The sequence below is a fragment of the Diospyros lotus genome, chromosome 10, assembly GCF_014633365.1.
Source record: "Diospyros lotus cultivar Yz01 chromosome 10, ASM1463336v1, whole genome shotgun sequence".
In the NCBI taxonomy this organism is placed as follows: domain Eukaryota; kingdom Viridiplantae; phylum Streptophyta; class Magnoliopsida; order Ericales; family Ebenaceae; genus Diospyros; species Diospyros lotus.
In genome coordinates, this window is record NC_068347.1 from 27,710,856 (window position 1) to 27,729,078 (window position 18,223).

Here is an 18,223-nt window from a genome sequence, read left to right on the forward strand (position 1 = left end):
GGCTCGCTGGAGTTTAATTTGAAGAATAACAATCACAGGCTTCTCGCGCAAGGAAAGATGTAAAACATCATGAACATAATCAAATTCACAACGAGAAAAGAAAAATCACTGCCAAGCAGTTAGATGCTAGAGAGAAGATTGTTACCTTGTTGGCCGGATTCGAGAACTAGATCTCTTCGCTGTACTTGACGGAGGCGATGGCGGGAAAACAGTCCTAGCCTTGGCCTCTCCGAGCTGCTCAAACCACCAGATGTACGTGTAACACCGCCGTTGATGACGGTGCCGTGTCGGGGCCTACGTTCTAACTGCCACTGCCACCACCGGTGCCGCCCAGCCCAGCGCTCGCACTTTCTCAGACCTTTTTTCTTCGTGTGGCGAAATGAAAATCAAAGCAGGGTCTGCTGTGATCTCCTTATTCGACAGCAATTAGCTGAGCTCCGAATGCCAATATAGAATTTTTCTAATTCACTACTATATATATAAAAAAAATGCAAACATGCAGAATATTTTTCAATTTAGTAATGCTAAGCACAAGAGTGCCATTTGAGCCGTGCGTCTCTCTCAATTTAGAGAGTTGTTTGGCATGCCTGAGACAATTGCATGGCAGAATAGCTCTTGGTTCAACAATCATTGCAAATGCCTGACCAGTTTCTACAGCACAAGTACAGAATAGCATTTGGTTCAAAATCAAGTACATACAACTTGTTTCCAAATTTGCGCATCATACACCAAACCAAACATATGGTAATACAATCACACCAAACATACCACAAATAACTGAAGTATTCATTCACTCTCGTACCGAGCAACATCATAATGGCAATATCAACACAAGAAAGGAGCATCAACATGATGGTCACTGCAGTAGAGACCGGGACGTTGGGTGAAACCCTGGCCTTTTAGCATCTGCCTTGCCCTTAATACAAGTTCCTGGTACGTGACTGAGCCATCTGTTTCAGCAATTATGATCTGAATTGCATTGCTAAGAGCCCCGTAAGCTTCATCAGCGTTGCCAGATGGGCTGGCATCAGCAGAAGTTTCATGCGTTTGGCAGCCACTTATCAGAATGCTATTATCAGCGAGTGATCGTTTGGTTGCTCCCGCATAAACCTCTTGTTTGCTGCTCACTTGAGTTTTCATGGCAGGTTTTGCATACCCTTCATCATTGTCCTCAAGCTTTTGCTTGAAGAACTCCTGGGCCAAACTTCCAACCATACCCATAATTCCACCGCCTTCACCGCTGCCCTCTCCACCACTCTGCTGGATTTTATTCAGGATGACCTTCATGAACTTCTTTACTTTAGGGCTGGCATCCTCACCAAACATGTCAAACAAAGTCGGTCTCAGCTTGCCCACATCAATGTCATCCTTCCCAGTTTTTTGCTTGAGTATCTCGATTAAAGTTGAAAGAGGCAAAGATTTGTTCTTCAAATACCCCCTGTCGCCATATCCAGCCTCAGCCTCTCTGTCTTCAGAATCCTCATCATGACGCCGATGGCGGTGTCCCAAACCAGAAGGGAGGTGAATTCCACGTGACTCGAATGTATCCTCCACCTTACGTTGCAGGAAGCTTTTGAATCCAAAACCTGAGCCCTCCTCTTCGTTAGAACCCTTCATGCTCTCACCAATTTGCTCTTTAGCCTCATCAATGAGGCCACCACTGTGGCAAGAATCTGATACAAACGTAATTCGGCAACCTTCTGGAACCTTATTTACAAACTCTCTGAAATCATCATCTACACAAGCACCAGAGATGTGATAAAAATCTCCAGTCACCTCTCTTTACATTGTTAGGAGAAATTAAACAACACACTTGCATTTATTCAAGAATTTAGAGCACTTTGAAAGAATGATGAAGTGCTGGTTTGTTTTGACTAAAATTCTTTATAAACACAGAAGAAGAATGAAAAGATTAAGTAGTATAATATTAAAAAAAATGTTTCAAGTTTAATTATTTAACCAATTTACTTCACTTTCCTCCATAATATCTTTCTAACCCAACAAGACAAAGAAAGGGTTGCCTTTCAACCAAACAATATAAAAGGATACGAAGTGTGGATTTGCTTCAGCAATTACATTTACACCTTTAATCACTCACTCTTACACATTCACTTTCAATCACAAATTATACTTAGATTCCCTTCTATACAATCATTTCCCTTCATAATTTTTTCTGTTCATTCTCTTTCCTTGCAGTTTCTTTTGCATAAAATACTTGTATACCTTCACTTTCTTTTACAAATCGTACCCCGCACACTCTCCCTTATGAACTCCCTTCACAATTCTTCTATCTCCCATCCCATCAATTCACACAAAATGGTACGGAAGTTGCATAAGAAGTCAATTTCAAGCTGAAAAACAAAATGACAGAAAGGCAGTGGTCTCTCCTATGAAAATTATAAAGCAGTTGGTGGACAAAAGGAATAAGAAGATCTATTTTGTAGATAGATCCAAATTCCGAAAAAGAGAAAAACATGTAATAGACTCGAAGCATATGATGGCTACTAATGCAACCAGGACATCCAAATCCATCCAACGAAGCGCGAATGTTTAAATCTAGTCCTAGTGCAAAAACGATACCAAATTATTAGATCACCGAATTTTACCTAAAATTCATGAAAGCCGATCCAAAATCAGGTGTGCGTGCGTGAGTGCGTTTTTTTTTTTTTTTTTTTTTTTGGGGGGGGGGGGGGGCAGAGAGAGAGAGAGAGAGAGAGAGAGGACCGGTGATGAGATTCATGTCGCAGGGGACGATGCACTCGTCATAGCCGGTGTCGTCGTCGTCTCCGGTCTCGGCGGGGAGACGAGTGCCGTGGCCGCTGTAGTGAACGAAGAGAACGTCGCCGCGCTCGGCGGATCGGACAAGATCGGTGACGGCTCGACGAATATTCCGGCCGGTAGGCTGCGTATAGGAGTCATCGGTGTCGATGAGCACCTTGATGTCGTCCTCGGAGAAGCCGTAGCGATCGACGAGGCAGGCGTACATCCGACGGACGTCATTTATGCAACCTTTAAGCTCGGCCTTGGTGCCTGTGTAATTGCAGCCGATCAGTACTGCTTTCTTGCCCATCTCCACTCAGGATTCTTCTGGCCAGACCCCGATCTCTCCCGATCTTCTTCTTCTTCTTCTGGACGGAGAGAGATCTTTCCTTTTTCTTTTTTTGTGGTCTCAGGTCTGTTTCGTTATAATAACTCTTCTAGAATAACGCCTCGCCTGCCTTCAGTGTCATTATTGAGAGGCCATGTAATAAAGTAAACGACATTATATCTATCACACGGCCACCTAACGCCACAGGGAAGGACGTTTCTACCCCCCGCCCCATCCATTGCGATGGATCAGTTGGCCGACACCAGGATAAATTATTATAAAAGGCAAAGAAGAAGAAGAGTTCTTGAACAGATAAACGTTTTATCTTTGATTTTTGGGTTGGTCGACGGTCGACTGCGAGCGTGCCGACATGACATGAGTCAAATTCAAGTATCAACAAAATTAGAACCTAAAAAGCACATTTTTGTTTTTAAATTTTTATATTTTTTTAATTTTAAATTTATGATTGTTCTGAAAATATTTTTGAATCATGTAAAATTATTTCATTTAAATACTTGACTAGCATGACAATCGACAATTACATAACATAGGCTTGTTGAGAAAATGACATGAATAAGAATTTACATATGTGAATTTTTTAAATTAAAAATAAACTAATAATAAATTTCTCTTTTTTATCCTATTTTATACTTTTTCACTTATCTCTAAATCATTTTTATAATTTATAATATTCTCTCACGTGACTCTTTTTATCTCTTTCTCTCATTCTCATTCATTTTTAATATGAAATCATTCACTTTAAATCATTCTGTCTTATATCTTGAAAAAAAAAATTAAAATAAAAAATAAATAATACTTCGACAAAATTCCACGAGTTAATTGACGTTGTGGGCAAACAACATTTGACCACAACATTGCTGAAGGTTCACAAACTCTCTCACATCCTTCTTTTCATTTCACTAAATTTAATTTTTCATCGAACTTGATTAACATTACTTTGAAAACTTCAAATACATTAAAAACCTAAGAATATGCAACTCTTCAATTAAAAATTTTCTAAAAAATATTACAAGTAATGCTAAGTTAGTAAAATTTTTTTACCTATTTACCACGTCTAAAGAAATAAATTACTTGCTTAGTCAAGTATTTAAATGAAGTGATTTTATACGATTCAGAGATATATTTGAAATAATGATAATTTTAGAATCCTACTAGAAAAAAAACACTAAAAACTAAAAATTTCAGGGGCAAATGTATGCTTTTGCCGAAATTAGAATAATAAGGAAAACTCAAGTATTATCAACATGTATCATAAAAAATAAATTAGGATATTAATTATGAACAAGACTGCATCCATCAAGTGAGCCATATAGACTATTGTGTATAAATTCACACACTTTCAACACACACCCAAATACATGCGTTTGATAAAAAAAGAAAAAAAAAATTACTATCTTGGATTAATTTAAAGATGCGTTTCAATAGGTATTTTTGTTTATAAATCAATTTGAGATTTTTCTTTTTAAATTTAAAATTTCCTTGTTTGGACAAATTTAATTCGAAATATTTAAAATTTGATATATACAAATTTAATTTCATTTTGACTTTAAAAAACGTGGGTTTAGTTACATTAAAAAATTAATACCCACCTCCCACTCACTGGTTTAACAAAATTAAAACCATTGTCTAATTTCATCCAAACCCAACCCAAACCTGTGTAAGTTGAAAAGCGGCTTCAAGTATGTAACACCGATCAATGTCTAGCACGGAATAGATCTCCGTTAACTGCGGATAATATTTGGGGCGGTGAGGATCTTCGACGACGAAGAGCGACAAGATTGCAGGTAGAATAGATGAAGGGTGTGTTGAGGCAATATCGATGAAGATTTGGGCAGAGATTTTTGAGGAGCTTCCAGCGAAGAGAACCAACCTGCGAGACAAATTTGGGTCTTCAAGAGAGTGAGTGCAGCAACGAGCTTCTAGTGTATACAAGGAATCAGCGATGATGACGAGGCAAAAAGGGGCATTAACAAAGAGGAAAGCAGCAGCGGCGACGACATCACCGAGCAACACAAGCAGAGCATCAGAGGACGGCTAGCTCCTTCTCTAACGAGTGGCAGTGCTACAAATTCATTCGAGATTCAATTCTTTGCCCAGAGATACAAAGTAACCAAGTGTGTAAGTGAGCTCACTCGAATGCTAAATTTTGACTACTCTCACAAATTTTGACTACTCTCACCCACCAACTCAAAATTTATATTTAGTCAATTTCATAATTCTTTTGATAGAAAAAGAGAAACAAAAGCAGCAACACACTTATATTTTACAAGATGACATGCATGCAGCGACTCAACTGACCAAATTTAGAAGAAAAAGGGGATTTTGAACACACGACAAACCAACATGCCCAATTGATCTATAAATTCACAATCTCACATTCATGGCGCGGAAAATGTACCAGAAAAAGAGCGACTCGTATTCATTGTAATGCCGTGCTAGGCTTTGCAACAGACGAAACGAGCCAGTCCCTTAGAAGGCGAAGATGGAGACCCGGAGCCGTCCTCGCCGGAGATATCAACGGACTTACGTCCGTGATGGTGGTGCTTCTTCTTATGGTACTGCCGGTCTTTGGGAACGGCGATGACCAGTACGCCGTCGCGCATCGACGCCTTGATCTGATCGGAGACCGCGTCCTCCGGCAGCCGGAATCGCCTAGAGAAATTTCCTCGGGTCCGCTCCTTGCAGTGCCACCAGATCGCCTTTTCGTCGTCCTCCGCAGGTCCCGGTTCGGAGGCCGTACTCACATGCAGTACCTTGCCGCCGTGGATCTGAAGCTTGACGTGGTCTTTAGTGAAGCCTGGAAGATCGAGCGTGAAGACATGAGCGTCGGGAGTTTCCTTCCAGTCCATACTCAATGCAACCTCTTCTTCGGAGAACAAGGGCTGATCGAATGCGAGAAAGCGATTGAGCATTGACATCTGATCCATCAGAGATTCAGAAACTTTTCGGACTCGGAGGTAGGAGTATCAGTGAGAGAATGGGGAGCTGTTGATTGAGGATTCTATCTGCTTGATGTATCTCGCCCAGGAGAGTGGATTCTCGCTAGGTTAGGGTTCAGTCAGGGCGGGGTATTTGTGGGGAGCGGGGAAGGACCACGAAAATTCTGGAGTTTGATGATTCCATTTGTTCCAACCAATGACGGGTCATCAAATTGCGTTCCGTATTTCGAATTGTTATTAGAGAAAGAGCGTGAACATTCGAGAACTAGAAAGGCTTAACAGGAATGTTCTATGACTATGACCATGGAGACGCTCTGCAAAGCCCGACGACCCTACAAAATGGCTCACAAAGAGGAGACAAAATGATGATTTTATCCGTCTGTTTTGTAAATTTGCAAAGTGGGCCACTGCCCCCGTCGCTCTGCGCCTCCTCTATCTGCCATGGCCGCCGCTCGTCTCTCCGCCGTGCCTCGCTGCAGTCACCTGGCCTCATATTCGTCGCCTCGCCACCATCGCCACCTCGCCTCGCCGACAGTCGATGGCGGCAAGGCGATGGAGGCGAGGCCGGGCGACTGTAGCGAGGCGCGACGGAGAGGCGAGCGACGAGCATGGCAAGCAGGGGAGGCGTAGAGCAGGGGGAAATTCATGGGGGGAGAGAAAGAGCAGGACGTAGAGGTAAAATGGTCTTTTTACCCTCTTTTGGTAAACCCACCGAACTCTCTAACATTTTCCATGACGATGACTACTAGGCAAAAGAAAATTATCTATAGCCTGTAATCTGTAATTCAGTTACAGTATAGAGACTTTGAAATCTTTATACTTGAGGCTCTAATTCCGGTCGTGCTCAAAACTTTTTTAAGATTTTTGCCTAACACATTAGCTTTATTTAATTTTTATTTGTTATTTTTAAGAATTTATAATTTAATTAATTATATTATTTAAATGTTTATTATCAAAAAAAGGGCAAAGGCAGGCTACGAATTGAGCAAGGACCCCTCCCCGACAACAAAGAAGGTAAAAAATAACGACATCCTCCGTGGAAGAGAGTTTTCGCTTTAGAAAAAAGATCATATTTTATAAATATCCTTTTTTTTTTTTATTTGTAGCAAAAGAAGACCGATAAGACTTAAAAAGATTTTTATGCATAGACAAAATTACTATTCTGGGCACCAAGCATAACATGAGATACCATTATCCACATATAAAACAAATAAAGAAATTAGCACATCTCTTCCAAAACAAACATTATAATGAGGTGACAGTTTATTATTAATTTAAATAAATACTAAATATTACTATTAAATATTAAAATTTATTAATGACAATAAAATTTAAGAAATCACATGGGTCCCCAGTTTTTTTTTTCCTTCCTATAAGGTGACAAGACATGATTTTTCACTATGAACCTAACAGTATAAAGTTACACAAACAACAAACGAATAAGTGAAAACGTGCTTGTCCAACAAAAGAGCTACTGCACTTTCTCTACATGCAACCAACCAATCAATAATGAGCATCATCTACAGGACTACAAGCATCGCCCACATGCAACTATCTAATAATGGTATTGTTTATATATTTCGTTGCACCAAGACATGGGTGACAAACTCCAAACATTTTTTTTTTTTTTCCTAGAAACAAGCCCCACACATTTTCAAAAGCAACTTATTCATAGCACACAACTCCAAGGTACTATACCGAAGAAACTAATGTCACCATTGGAATGGTAGTTCAAGTGACATTAGACTTGATCCAGAAAGATATTTCACATTCGAGTCTTTTGTGAGTGGTTTAACTTTGTCGTTTGTGGTCTAAATGATTCTCTATCATACAAACCACAAACCACAAGTTTATCAAGGTAAGAGTATATGATACTATTAAAAAGGTCCCTAAGAGGAGATCTACCTAGTAAGTCTTCCCTACAAAGGTCTGCAAGTGCAAACATTGCTGGTGAACCTAGAGGAGCAGCCAAGTACTCCAAATCCCTACGCAAATCATTGTTGTCCCTCATTCCTAGAGTTTCCTCTTTACTCAAAACAGAAAAGAAAAAAAGAAACTATTTCCTAATCATACAACTTAATACTATGCTTGCAACTTCCATTTTCAAAAAGGAAAATGAAAATGAAAAAAATGAGGGCCTGAGGTAGGTTCGGGACAGTTGCTGCGAAATGATAAACCCAAAACACATTCCACAGTGCTAGGTTGGTTCTTGCGTAGTTCAAGAGCATTTAGCACGCTGAACTTTGAACCATAGGTGTCTGCCATTACTACAACAACAATGGAAAATCGGTTGAATCTCTCTATCAAATTATTCAGTCCACAACAAGACACATAACTTATTATTCGCTACTGCAGATGCAAAATAGGCAGTTAAAGCAACAAAAGGAGCTGTCAGATAAGATATATATATGTGTGTGTGTGTGTGTGTGTGTGTGCATTTATTAATCTCCACGGAGTCCTTTCTCATCATCACCTAAAGAAGATGGCATCAGAGCTTCTTGAGTGAGGCTTTCAGATGTTTCTGAAGACTAGTTTGATTGGTAGCCATTTCAACCACATAGGCCAATTCTCCATTGACCAAATTAAAAACCCGAGTTATCTCTCTAACCTGCAAAAGAAAGGAAGAGTTCATTCCCAAAATAGCCACAATGATGGCCAAAATTACAATGCCAAAATTTTTCTCACCAAGAGTTCTTGCCCTTTTTCATTAGGAAAAAGAAAACGAGAATGTTAAATCTATTCATTCACAAAAATTACTTCAATATTTAATCTATTCATTCTTTTGTTACTTCTCTAGCCAACCCCACGTAATGGGATAAAGATTTGGTATGTTGTATTTTATGTTACTTTTCTTTAAATTTCAAGTCAATATCCAATATTTTATTAATTTCATGTAAGTTATTAAACAAATATCTTAGTCCTCTTTCAGTATTGTGAGATCTTATGAAACTCCTAAAAGTTTTTCATTTTATTCTTGGTTGTTTCTTCATTTCACCTTTCCCCCATATTTTCTAGTCTGGCTTTCTGCTTTCATTTGTCACATTGAATCCCACTTCTCTTCCTATAGCAACTATGGGTTAGTCCAAAAGTTAAATGATTACCCAAAGAACATAATTCATCAATTCAGAGGAATGAATTGACAAAGCATACAAATTCACAGCTCCAACTGAAAATCCCTGCCATCACTGTACGTCTAGCAGCACAATAAATAATAATTAAATTATATGTACAAATGAAAGTATAGCTATTTGTCTTCTTTGCTCATCAGATTTTTCAAATTCTAAAATTAGCAAAGTGAACTAGGTCCTATTATCTACAAAGGTCACCTCATAATTAAGTTGATATCCACATTATTTATTTTGTAATACATTTTCAACTTATCCTTTAACCTCCTAATGTGGTTTTAATTAGTTTAAGTAATGAAAAAGCAGGTTTAAGTTACAGGACATGGGTGTCCACAGATGTTCAGTAAGTGTCTAGTCCTAAAAAAGTTAAAAATTACCAAGACATGTTAATGTCAAACAAGTAAATCATCTAACAAGCTGCATCAATTCTTCTCCACTTACATGCCTTAGAAAACTTGAATATAGTTTTCTAAACTAAAAAGCCGTAAGATGCGTTCATTTCATTCTTGTTTTGTGCATATATAAAATGGCATATTCAAGGGATGCATCTAGGAAATTAGGAATCACAAAAGAAAATAGCGTACTAGAAAATGAATAGCATCATATAAGATATATATATTTGGAATTTGTAAGACATGTTTTAAGTGTATCTTTATCATTAAAAATCATAGGGGCTGTTCCGTTGTGGAAAACAGCCCCAGTTTTCCAGAAAATTACTCCACAGAAAATGAAAAATTAGAAAACTTGTTCAAGTACAAAATTTTCCAAATAGAAAATAGAGATTTGGAAAACTCTGTTCTCTAAAATTGTACTGAACTTGGAGAACTCCTAAAATAAGTTTTCCAAATTTTACTTACTAATTTGGAGATTCAGAAAACATAGTTCTCCACAATTTTTTTCTCAAATCATCTCCATCTCCTTCTCTAGCACAAGTTACATGGGTTACCCAAATTTCTCCATCATTTTTGAACATATGTTCCAATATTGTAGATAAAATTAGTTTTCTATATTTCTAGCATTTGAACCCATTGTTCAACTTTTCCATAGAAAATGAAAAGTAGAGATTTTATAGAAAATTGGAAACATTTTCCACAACTAAACACCCCATAAAATCTCTGAATAGATAAGGGCATTTTCTAATTTGGAAAAAAATACCTCAAATGTATAAAGAAACTTCTGAGAACTAATATATATTGTTTTCTACATTCCAATACAAATTTAAAGAACTGGAAAACAGGGTCCTTTGGTTTTCTATTTGGAAAAATAGTGCATTTGAACATGAAGTCCCAATTTTCATTCAAGATAGAAATTTTTCTTAGAAAACAGTGATTGTTTTCCACAGCTAACTAGCCCCTTAATTTTCAAGTTTATCAGTCCAACAAGCAACAGATTCTCTATTTTGACATTAGTAAATGTTTGTTATACCCTTAAAAGTCTTAATACAGGCAAGCTTTTTGCACATGGAATCCAAAATAGTTACAAGAAATCTCATCTAATCAATATAATTGGAATTTAAAATATCCTTTTAGAAGTATTTTAATCTACAAATTTTTGGCCGCAATACAAATGCATTTGTGTAAACTACATTGTTCAGCTTAAATTACCTTAGAAGCATTGCCCACAAGTTCACTCTGAAGCTTCACCACTTTCTCTTCTGCATTATGTGTTCCTTTCTGAAAAGGGATGTGATATTAGAACCATGTAAATAGATGAGAAGACTAATTGGTGAGAGATTCCAATTTATTGTGTGTTCAAAAACAACCATAATAGGCATTTGGTAATGGATAGGCATTTGGTAATGACCTACTTTCTCCAATAAAGAAATTATAGACTCAAAATTTTCAAAATTCACTTCCTTTTTCCAATGCTTTAACTTGTAAACTTCATCTCGTCAGAGGCAATTTCTCTATCAACTACTGCTAGATAGTACTCCAGTCAAGGCATTCCTTCAGCCATGCAGGTTTATGATATTTATGAAGTTTCTTGGAACCATTCTTCAATGATGTGAAGATGCGATGCAATATGTAGAAAAAAATAAAAAACTACTTGTATAAATCTTATTAAAGATATTCAAATAATAAAAGCACTATAAGATGTGGAACTTATGTGTAACTACTACATCATATAACATAAAGACTGCCAAAAAGGAGTACCCTAATGTCATGTCCCCAAGGGTATAGTAGTAATAGATAATAGATGTATTTCTTTTGTTTGTACCTGCTGTTAGTTTGGATTGAACCTGTTGTACTTAGAAGTAATAGGCAGTTGTACCTAGAAGGCAGCAATCTTTAGTTGTACTTGATTTGAATATTTGACAGTCCTATTAGCGTCAAATCATTGCTATCTAGATCAGTAGATAAGGTTGATCTAACATAATTCAAGGGCATGAATGAATACATTTGAAATATTTCTGATTTCCCTCCTCCAAATTCTCTCTATCTCTCTCAATCTTTCCCTCCCTCACTTCCTGTTCTTCTGATGCTCCCTACATTTCTTTTGAATTCCCCCCTCATTCTTCCCCAAATTCTCACCAATTGGTGAGAGAACCTTGTCAGGTCTCTAGGATCTAACAATTGGTATCAGAGCAATTGTTCCTCAGTGGTTCTCTTTGTTAATTAATTTCCAACGGATATAGACGACTCCTTTCCAACACAGTTGATTCTTGGAACTTGATTCCAACATAAGCAGGTTGATTCTTGATTCTTAGCTGAGAAGCAAATCTTGTGCTAAGAATTCAGGCGAATTTAGTTTCAATGAATCTAGCGGAGGAATTCCCGGCTATTTGACCTTGAGGCGATTGATTATCCAACAGATATGGGAGAATGGAGGTTTAGGCGATAATCAGAGTTGCGCAAATTTTGAGACGATAAATCCTAGCTGCAAATTGAAGGTAATTCTTGATTGAGAGTTAGGAGATCCAAGCGACTCTTGAAGGCTAATCAAAGTCGTTGTAACTGTGCAACTTCTCCTGCTTCTGAATGAGGGTCGATTTTGAAGCAAAATAGTGCCAAAAATTCTTGGCAAATTGTAGGTGAAGTAGATTCCATAACCCGATCTGACTTCTGATTAATACCCAGGCACATCAGAGTAGCGAGTCAATGTAGCTAATTCCGACGAGCTAGGCGATTTCTGATGTTCTAGGCAAGTATACTTTGGTTGATAATTGAAGCAGATCCAAGCAAGCTAGGTGAATTTCCGACAATCTGCATTCAAATTTTGTAGGTGAAACAGGAGGTGATCCTTAGATGTGTTTTCTAACGCTCCTTGACGATTGTGAATTTTGGTAATTTGGTTCAGAATTGAAAGGCAATGTTGAGGCAGGCAAATTTAGCGAATTGAGGTTTCAGAACTGGAGGATTGTTGATCTGCCATGATCGCAATCAGAGGCGAACAACTACAGACAGAGAAAAAAATTTAGAGCAAGATCCTTGGCCGACAATTTCATCCGCGACCTTTTCATGATGGCTAATGGCACTAGGATGGAGCAAATGGAGTCTCAGTTATAGCAAGTCATGGCTACAGTGGCAGACATGCAAATTCAGATGGGAACTTTAGAGGTGCCGATGGAATCAGTGGTGGAAAGGAGAATTGAAGAAGCAATGGAACAGTAGTGTGAGAAGAGTCACAATCAGCACAATCTACTGCGCGAGCATAACCACTAGCTGCGAGAATAGATGCAGCAATTCATGATGATGTTTACTAGCCAAAATCCAATAGGGCTTTCTCTCGAATTTCCCCCTAGAGAGAGGTCAAAGCCAATCCTTCCCGGGCATGGGACAACCCACTGATCCGAGGGATCGTCTAAATTTGAGGTGAATCCACCACTAGTAGGAGATAATACCATGGAGAGAAGGCAAGGAGCTCCAGCTGTTCTTAATCAGCCCGACTTCCCCATGCTGAAACTAGAGATTCCATTCTTTGATGGCCAGAACCCAAGGTGGCGGGTGAGGGTTGTGAACAAATGTTTAGCGTGTATAATGTGCCCAAACAATAGAAGGTCACTCTGGCTATTGCTTACCTTAATGATGCTAGAGAGTAGAGATGCCTGGTTTCAAGGGTGGAGTCAAGGAAAGGAAGGCTGCCAGTGGGCAGAATTCGTGGAGGACCTGTGTGAGCATTTTGGAGACCGAAATATGATGGACATTGTGGAAGAATTCAACAAACTGAGGCAGAAAGGGACAGTACAGTCGTATCAGCTTAAGTTTGAGGAGCTTAAATCACTTTGGTTGATCCTTAATCCCCACCTAAGTGAAGGGTACTTCGTCTCAATCTTCATTAGCAGCTTGAGCGAAGAATTGAGACCAACCATCAGGATGTTTCAGCCACTGTCCATCAAACATGCTGCAAAAAGTGCAAAATTACATGAAATAACTGTGGAAGCTCTTATGAAGAAACACTAACCCCTAATTGAAATTCATCTTGCAAACAGGTCACAGCTGGAAGGAAATCCAAATTATAGGGTTTGTTCTAACCCTAATTCAGCCAAGTCTCTTTTGAATGGAACAAAGGAGACAGGCAAGGGTGTGCTACCGGTGTGGAGAATAGTTTAGCCCAAGCCACAGATGCAGGAAACAATTACTATATATGGAAGGACAAGCATATGAAAAAGAAGAAAGAGATCAGGTCGGGATTGGCTAAGTAATGGATCAGTTATTGCAAGTTCTTAGGAACAAGAACTCTCTCATGGAGGGGTAATTGTCATGTCCCCAAGGGTATAGTAGTAATAGATAATAGATGTATTTCTTTTGTTTGCACTTGCTGTTAGTTTGGATTGAACCGGTTGTACTTAGAAGTAACCAGCAGATGTACCTAGAAGGCAACAGCCTCCAATTGTACTTGACTTTAATATTTGACAGCCCTATTGACGCCAAATCACTGCTATCTGGATTAATATATAAGTCTAATCCAGCATAATTCAAGGGCATGAATGAATACTGTTGACCTAATCTTCTGCCTTACTCAAATATTCTACACTCAAGTTTTCCCAAAATACTCACATACGAAATGATAAAGAGAGCAGAATAAGAAAACTGGAAATTAATAACACATTCACACACACAAAGACTCAAGATTTATCCTGGTTCAGTTTCCGTTAAGGAAACCTACATCCAGACTGCTAAGGCGCCTTTTCTCCACTATCAAGAACCTCTGAATCGATTACATGTACTGCCCACAACTCTCTTCTCTCTCACAACCCAATACCCAGGCTATACAGAGAACTAAAACAGATCACAAAACCCTCAAAAGCTTTCCTCAATCACAGCACATTCTCGCTCAGAATTCCCCAAGATAGTACAACCAAAACCGGTGAGAAAACGCCTGACCTCGACCCCTTATTTATAAAACATAAGGGCGGACTTTACAAGGATTTAACTAACCGCACACTAGAGATATAACTAACCAAACAAAACAGCTATGAGAAATAACAAATATACCCCTGACATAAACTGTTTTAACCGAGACAATCAACTAATCTAATACAAATGATTTAACAAATACATTTGAAATATTTCTGATTTCACTCCTCCAAATTCTCTCTATCTCTCTCGATCTTTCCCTCTCTCACTTCTTGTTCTCCTGATTCTCCCTTCATTTCTGCTAAATTCCCCTCTCATTCTTCCCCAAACTCTCACCAATTGGTGAGAGAACCCTGTCAGATTTCTGGGATCAGACACCTAAACAGTTTGCAACTGCAGCTATGCAAGCATTTCTTTCTCCTGCCCTCTCCTCCATAGAGCCAGCACAAGTAATTGTCCTTGATGAATAGAAACTAAAAAATCAACTTCAAGCATAGGCTCATATAGTCAAACTAGTTCCAGTTGCATACAAAGGCTTAAATTTTAAGATATCAGAAAGATTGCTTGGCTTCATTAGGGTCTAATTATTTAGTGTTAGACATCACATAGGATATAATGGTCTCACAAAGGATACATCCATGGATAGAGACGTGTGGAGGTCTAGTATTCACGTAGCCTACTCTGCTTGGCAGAATTAAGGCTTGGGACTGTTGTTGTTGTTGTTGTTCTTGTTGAAGCTGTGTGATAATCACAAGTGAACTTTTCTCACTTTCCATAATGTATCTGCTGGTAACTGAGTCCAGACACCTGGCATTCAAAGTCTTCAACTGTTCAGCAACCTCAGCATCTCATTTTGTTAAAGACTGATTCCTATGAATAATTAAATTACTCAAAAGGGAAGGTAAGATAGGGAAGGTAAGATAAAGCTCTCAGAATCAAAAAACCAAATGGCTGATGAATACAGATAACCTGTAAATCAATAATCATTTCCAGATGATTGATCATACAGCCTTCTATAAGCCCATCATTATCATCACAACCCTTTATTCCACTAGATGCAACCTACCCAATCATCTCTGCTTATGGACATATTTCTACAATGCTTTCAACCCATTATAATAACATGTAGAGTAAAACAAACACGCTTAAAGGAGCAAATGCGTGATCATGCAGCCTTTCATAATCCCAATATAAAAATTTATAGATTAAAATAAACCCTCTTGAAGGGTATATGACACTGAGATCATACTCTTAGAAGCCCAAAGGAAAGGGGAAAATCACAAGTTAAATTTTGAAGGAGTTATTGGTACATGGATAAGAGCCTTTGAGCCTTTTCAAAAAGGTATCTTTCAATCTTGAGATATAATTTAGAAAGAAAGATTAACCCAGAGTTGAAAAAGATTGTGGGAGTTATAGAATGTAATACAAAACTAGTTGCTAGTAGCTTTTGACCATCATGGAGATCACAGGATTCTTATTACAAAAGGAGCACATATTTCTGTTATACGTATAGCAGTTACATGTTACCTCCACATTAAATGAACTATGAACCATTAGAACAGTTCAGTTCAGTAGTTTCACTATTTAACCAGAATTCCTTTAAAGAAAAGGATAACATAAGAGAGTGGAAGGAGAAACTTTGTTCCATAGGAGTGTTTTCTTCCTTTCCACAGTTCATCTATTTCTAATAGTTTCAGCAGTTAGAGAAACACCTCAACAATACACATCAAGCTCTCCAACAATCTCTCACATGTGCAACCTTGGAGATGCAGATTTCCAAGCATGAGGAAAAACATGACATAAATGAATAATAAATGCAGATGGGGAGTCATGGAGAGATCTGAACCAAAGAATCCCCTTCCATTTAAATGAGTTCAAATACCATGGTTCCTTCCAGAAGTTTAAATTAACGAAGAATTTTACCCAACAATGCATATTAAGCTTAAGAACAGTTCTGCAGTTTGTGAGGATACAAATTTTTCATTTTCATCCCCTTTGATAATGTAGGTGTACACAATCCAGAGTCAACTAGAGAGCAAAGGATTTAATATCAATTATCATAATTTCACCACCTGTAATAACCTCACTGACTTGAGCAAGATGTAACATTTTGTGGCTAAATTATGTAAAGTCTCTGGTGTCTAGATATTGAGTTTGCCTCATTTTGTTCCTACTTTCTAGCGAAGTGTGATGGATGCTGGAAATGGGATTTGTGCACTGGGGAGTCATGCAGCATTCTTCTGATAGGCAGGCAACAACAGCAGAAGTGACTACTCAACAGTTCAGTGGAATTGAAAGATTATATAAATTGAATATGTGCGAAATGGATCTGTAAAAACAGTACATTATGAGCAGTTAACCAAGCCGCCGTAGTAGCTATCAGTGTGCATTAATGGTTTTCCCTCTGTTCCCGTTGAATAAAAGTTCCTTCATTAATGCTTATTTCCCTAGTTTTTTAACACTTCAAAGCCATTACGAGAGGTTTCTTTCTTTTCCTTCCTTTTTTCATTCCAGTTTGCAGATTAAATTGTTTTTCTAACAAAGGCTATAGCAATGATAGAAAAAAGGGTGTTCAAGAATCCATATAGAAAACTTACCTAAAATCCCATAGTTTATGTGGTTGATTAGAATGACATGACAAAGGTTAATGAATACAGTACTAAGAAGTGGATTATCGAAACGAGTATGCTATGTAGTTAGTAGAGCAGAAATATAAAGTGTAGATGCTTATACCTGAACCTCAACCAGACCAGTACTCTGTGCGAGAACAACCTCAACTGTGCCGTCAGGTTTAGGTCTCCAGTAACCGCTCTCGGCATGCATAGGCTCGCCGGAGCTCAATTTCCAAGTTTTCGAGGAATAAGCAATCACAGGCTTGTTGCGCAAGATGCAAAACGTCACCATAATCAATTTTACAGTGAGAAAAGCAAAATCATAGCCGACATCCACTTCGCGGAGATAGAACTGTTACCTTATTGTCCAGATTCGAGAACTGGATCTCTTCCCCGTACTTGAAGGAGGCGATGGTGGGAAAACAACCCTCGCCTTGGCCTCTCCAAGTCCCGAGCAAGTAGGATAGCGGTTTCACCGCCGGATGTACGTGTAACGCCGCCGTTGAGGACAGCATCGAGGCCTCGCTGCAACCGCCACCGCCACAGCCGGTGCCGTCAATCTCTCCGGGCAGTAATCCCGGCCGTCTCTCTTTCTAAGACCTTTTCTCTTCGTGTGAAGACAAAACCGAAGTCCTATCTCTCCCCGCCAGATTACTTGGTCGAACGAAACAAAACATATGATGTATTGATTTCTCCGCTGTCTCCCATGCGCCTGTATATCTAGTATTCTTAGTAATTAAAAAATATTACAGTTGTGTTAATTATTAAAAAAAATATTTTAATTTTTTATTATGAATAAATATTAACAAATCATTATTTATATATTAAGTTTAGAATAATACTATTTATATAGATTAGAAATTCATATCAACAGTGCACCTTTTCATTGTTCAATAAAAAATATCATCTCTATTTGTAATCTAGATGAATAATAGTACTCTCAATTTAATATATAAATATATTATTAATTTTTTTAATAATTAAAATTTTTTACATTTGATCCATGAAAAAAATATCAAATTTAATTTAAAAAATACTTAAATTTTATAAAAAAACTTTAAAACACCTAAAAATAATAAAAAAATTATTTAAATTTCATAAAAAGATCTAAAATTTCATTAAAAAAAATACCTAAAAATAA

At 38.0% G+C, this 18,223-nt stretch overlaps 3 protein-coding genes across 5 annotated transcripts; all 3 read right to left on the minus strand.

The window, feature by feature from the left end:
- Nucleotides 1-601: 601 nt before the first annotated feature.
- LOC127810942 (metacaspase-5-like) lies at nt 602-3,077 on the minus strand. Its single transcript, XM_052350579.1, has 2 exons — nt 2,725-3,077; nt 602-1,736 (listed from the first exon to the last, which is right to left on the minus strand). The coding sequence occupies exons 1-2, from the start codon at nt 3,068-3,070 to the stop codon at nt 826-828; spliced, it is 1,257 nt and encodes a 418-aa protein (XP_052206539.1). The 5' UTR covers nt 3,071-3,077; the 3' UTR covers nt 602-825.
- LOC127810944 (peroxynitrite isomerase Rv2717c) lies at nt 3,030-17,767 on the minus strand. 3 transcript variants are annotated; one of them, XM_052350582.1, is made up of 5 exons: nt 17,442-17,767; nt 17,204-17,347; nt 10,778-10,846; nt 8,522-8,656; nt 3,030-5,171 (listed from the first exon to the last, which is right to left on the minus strand). In XM_052350582.1, exons 1-4 carry the CDS (start codon nt 17,595-17,597, stop codon nt 8,537-8,539), a joined length of 489 nt encoding a protein of 162 aa, XP_052206542.1. In that variant the 5' UTR covers nt 17,598-17,767; the 3' UTR covers nt 3,030-5,171; nt 8,522-8,536. The 3 variants fall into 3 exon arrangements, with proteins under 3 accessions (XP_052206542.1, XP_052206543.1, XP_052206541.1); XM_052350583.1 differs by lacking the exon at nt 3,030-5,171 and having other exon boundaries at nt 8,326-8,656; nt 17,204-17,344; XM_052350581.1 differs by lacking the exon at nt 3,030-5,171 and having other exon boundaries at nt 8,326-8,656.
- On the minus strand, nt 5,276-6,461 carry LOC127810943 (18.1 kDa class I heat shock protein-like). Its single transcript, XM_052350580.1, has one exon. The coding sequence runs from the start codon at nt 6,034-6,036 to the stop codon at nt 5,545-5,547; it is 492 nt and encodes a 163-aa protein (XP_052206540.1). The 5' UTR covers nt 6,037-6,461; the 3' UTR covers nt 5,276-5,544.
- Nucleotides 17,768-18,223: the final 456 nt, after the last annotated feature.

Bases quoted from the DNA above. Each gene is read 5' to 3' on its own strand.
- LOC127810944 (XM_052350582.1), bottom strand. From the start codon at position 17,597: ATGCTGTCCTCAACGGCGGCGTTACACGTACATCCGGCGGTGAAACCG. The intron at 10,847-17,203 runs GTATAAGCATCT...ATCCCTTTTCAG, and splicing joins CTGGTCTGGTTGAGGTTCAG to AAAGGAACACATAATGCAGA. The intron at 8,657-10,777 runs GTAATTTAAGCT...TTTCTTTTGCAG, and splicing joins TTGTGGGCAATGCTTCTAAG to GTTAGAGAGATAACTCGGGT.
- LOC127810943 (XM_052350580.1), bottom strand. From the start codon at position 6,036: ATGGATCAGATGTCAATGCTCAATCGCTTTCTCGCATTCGATCAGCCC.
- LOC127810942 (XM_052350579.1), bottom strand. From the start codon at position 3,070: ATGGGCAAGAAAGCAGTACTGATCGGCTGCAATTACACAGGCACCAAG. The intron at 1,737-2,724 runs GTCCTCTCTCTC...GTGCTTGTGTAG, and splicing joins CGACATGAATCTCATCACCG to ATGATGATTTCAGAGAGTTT.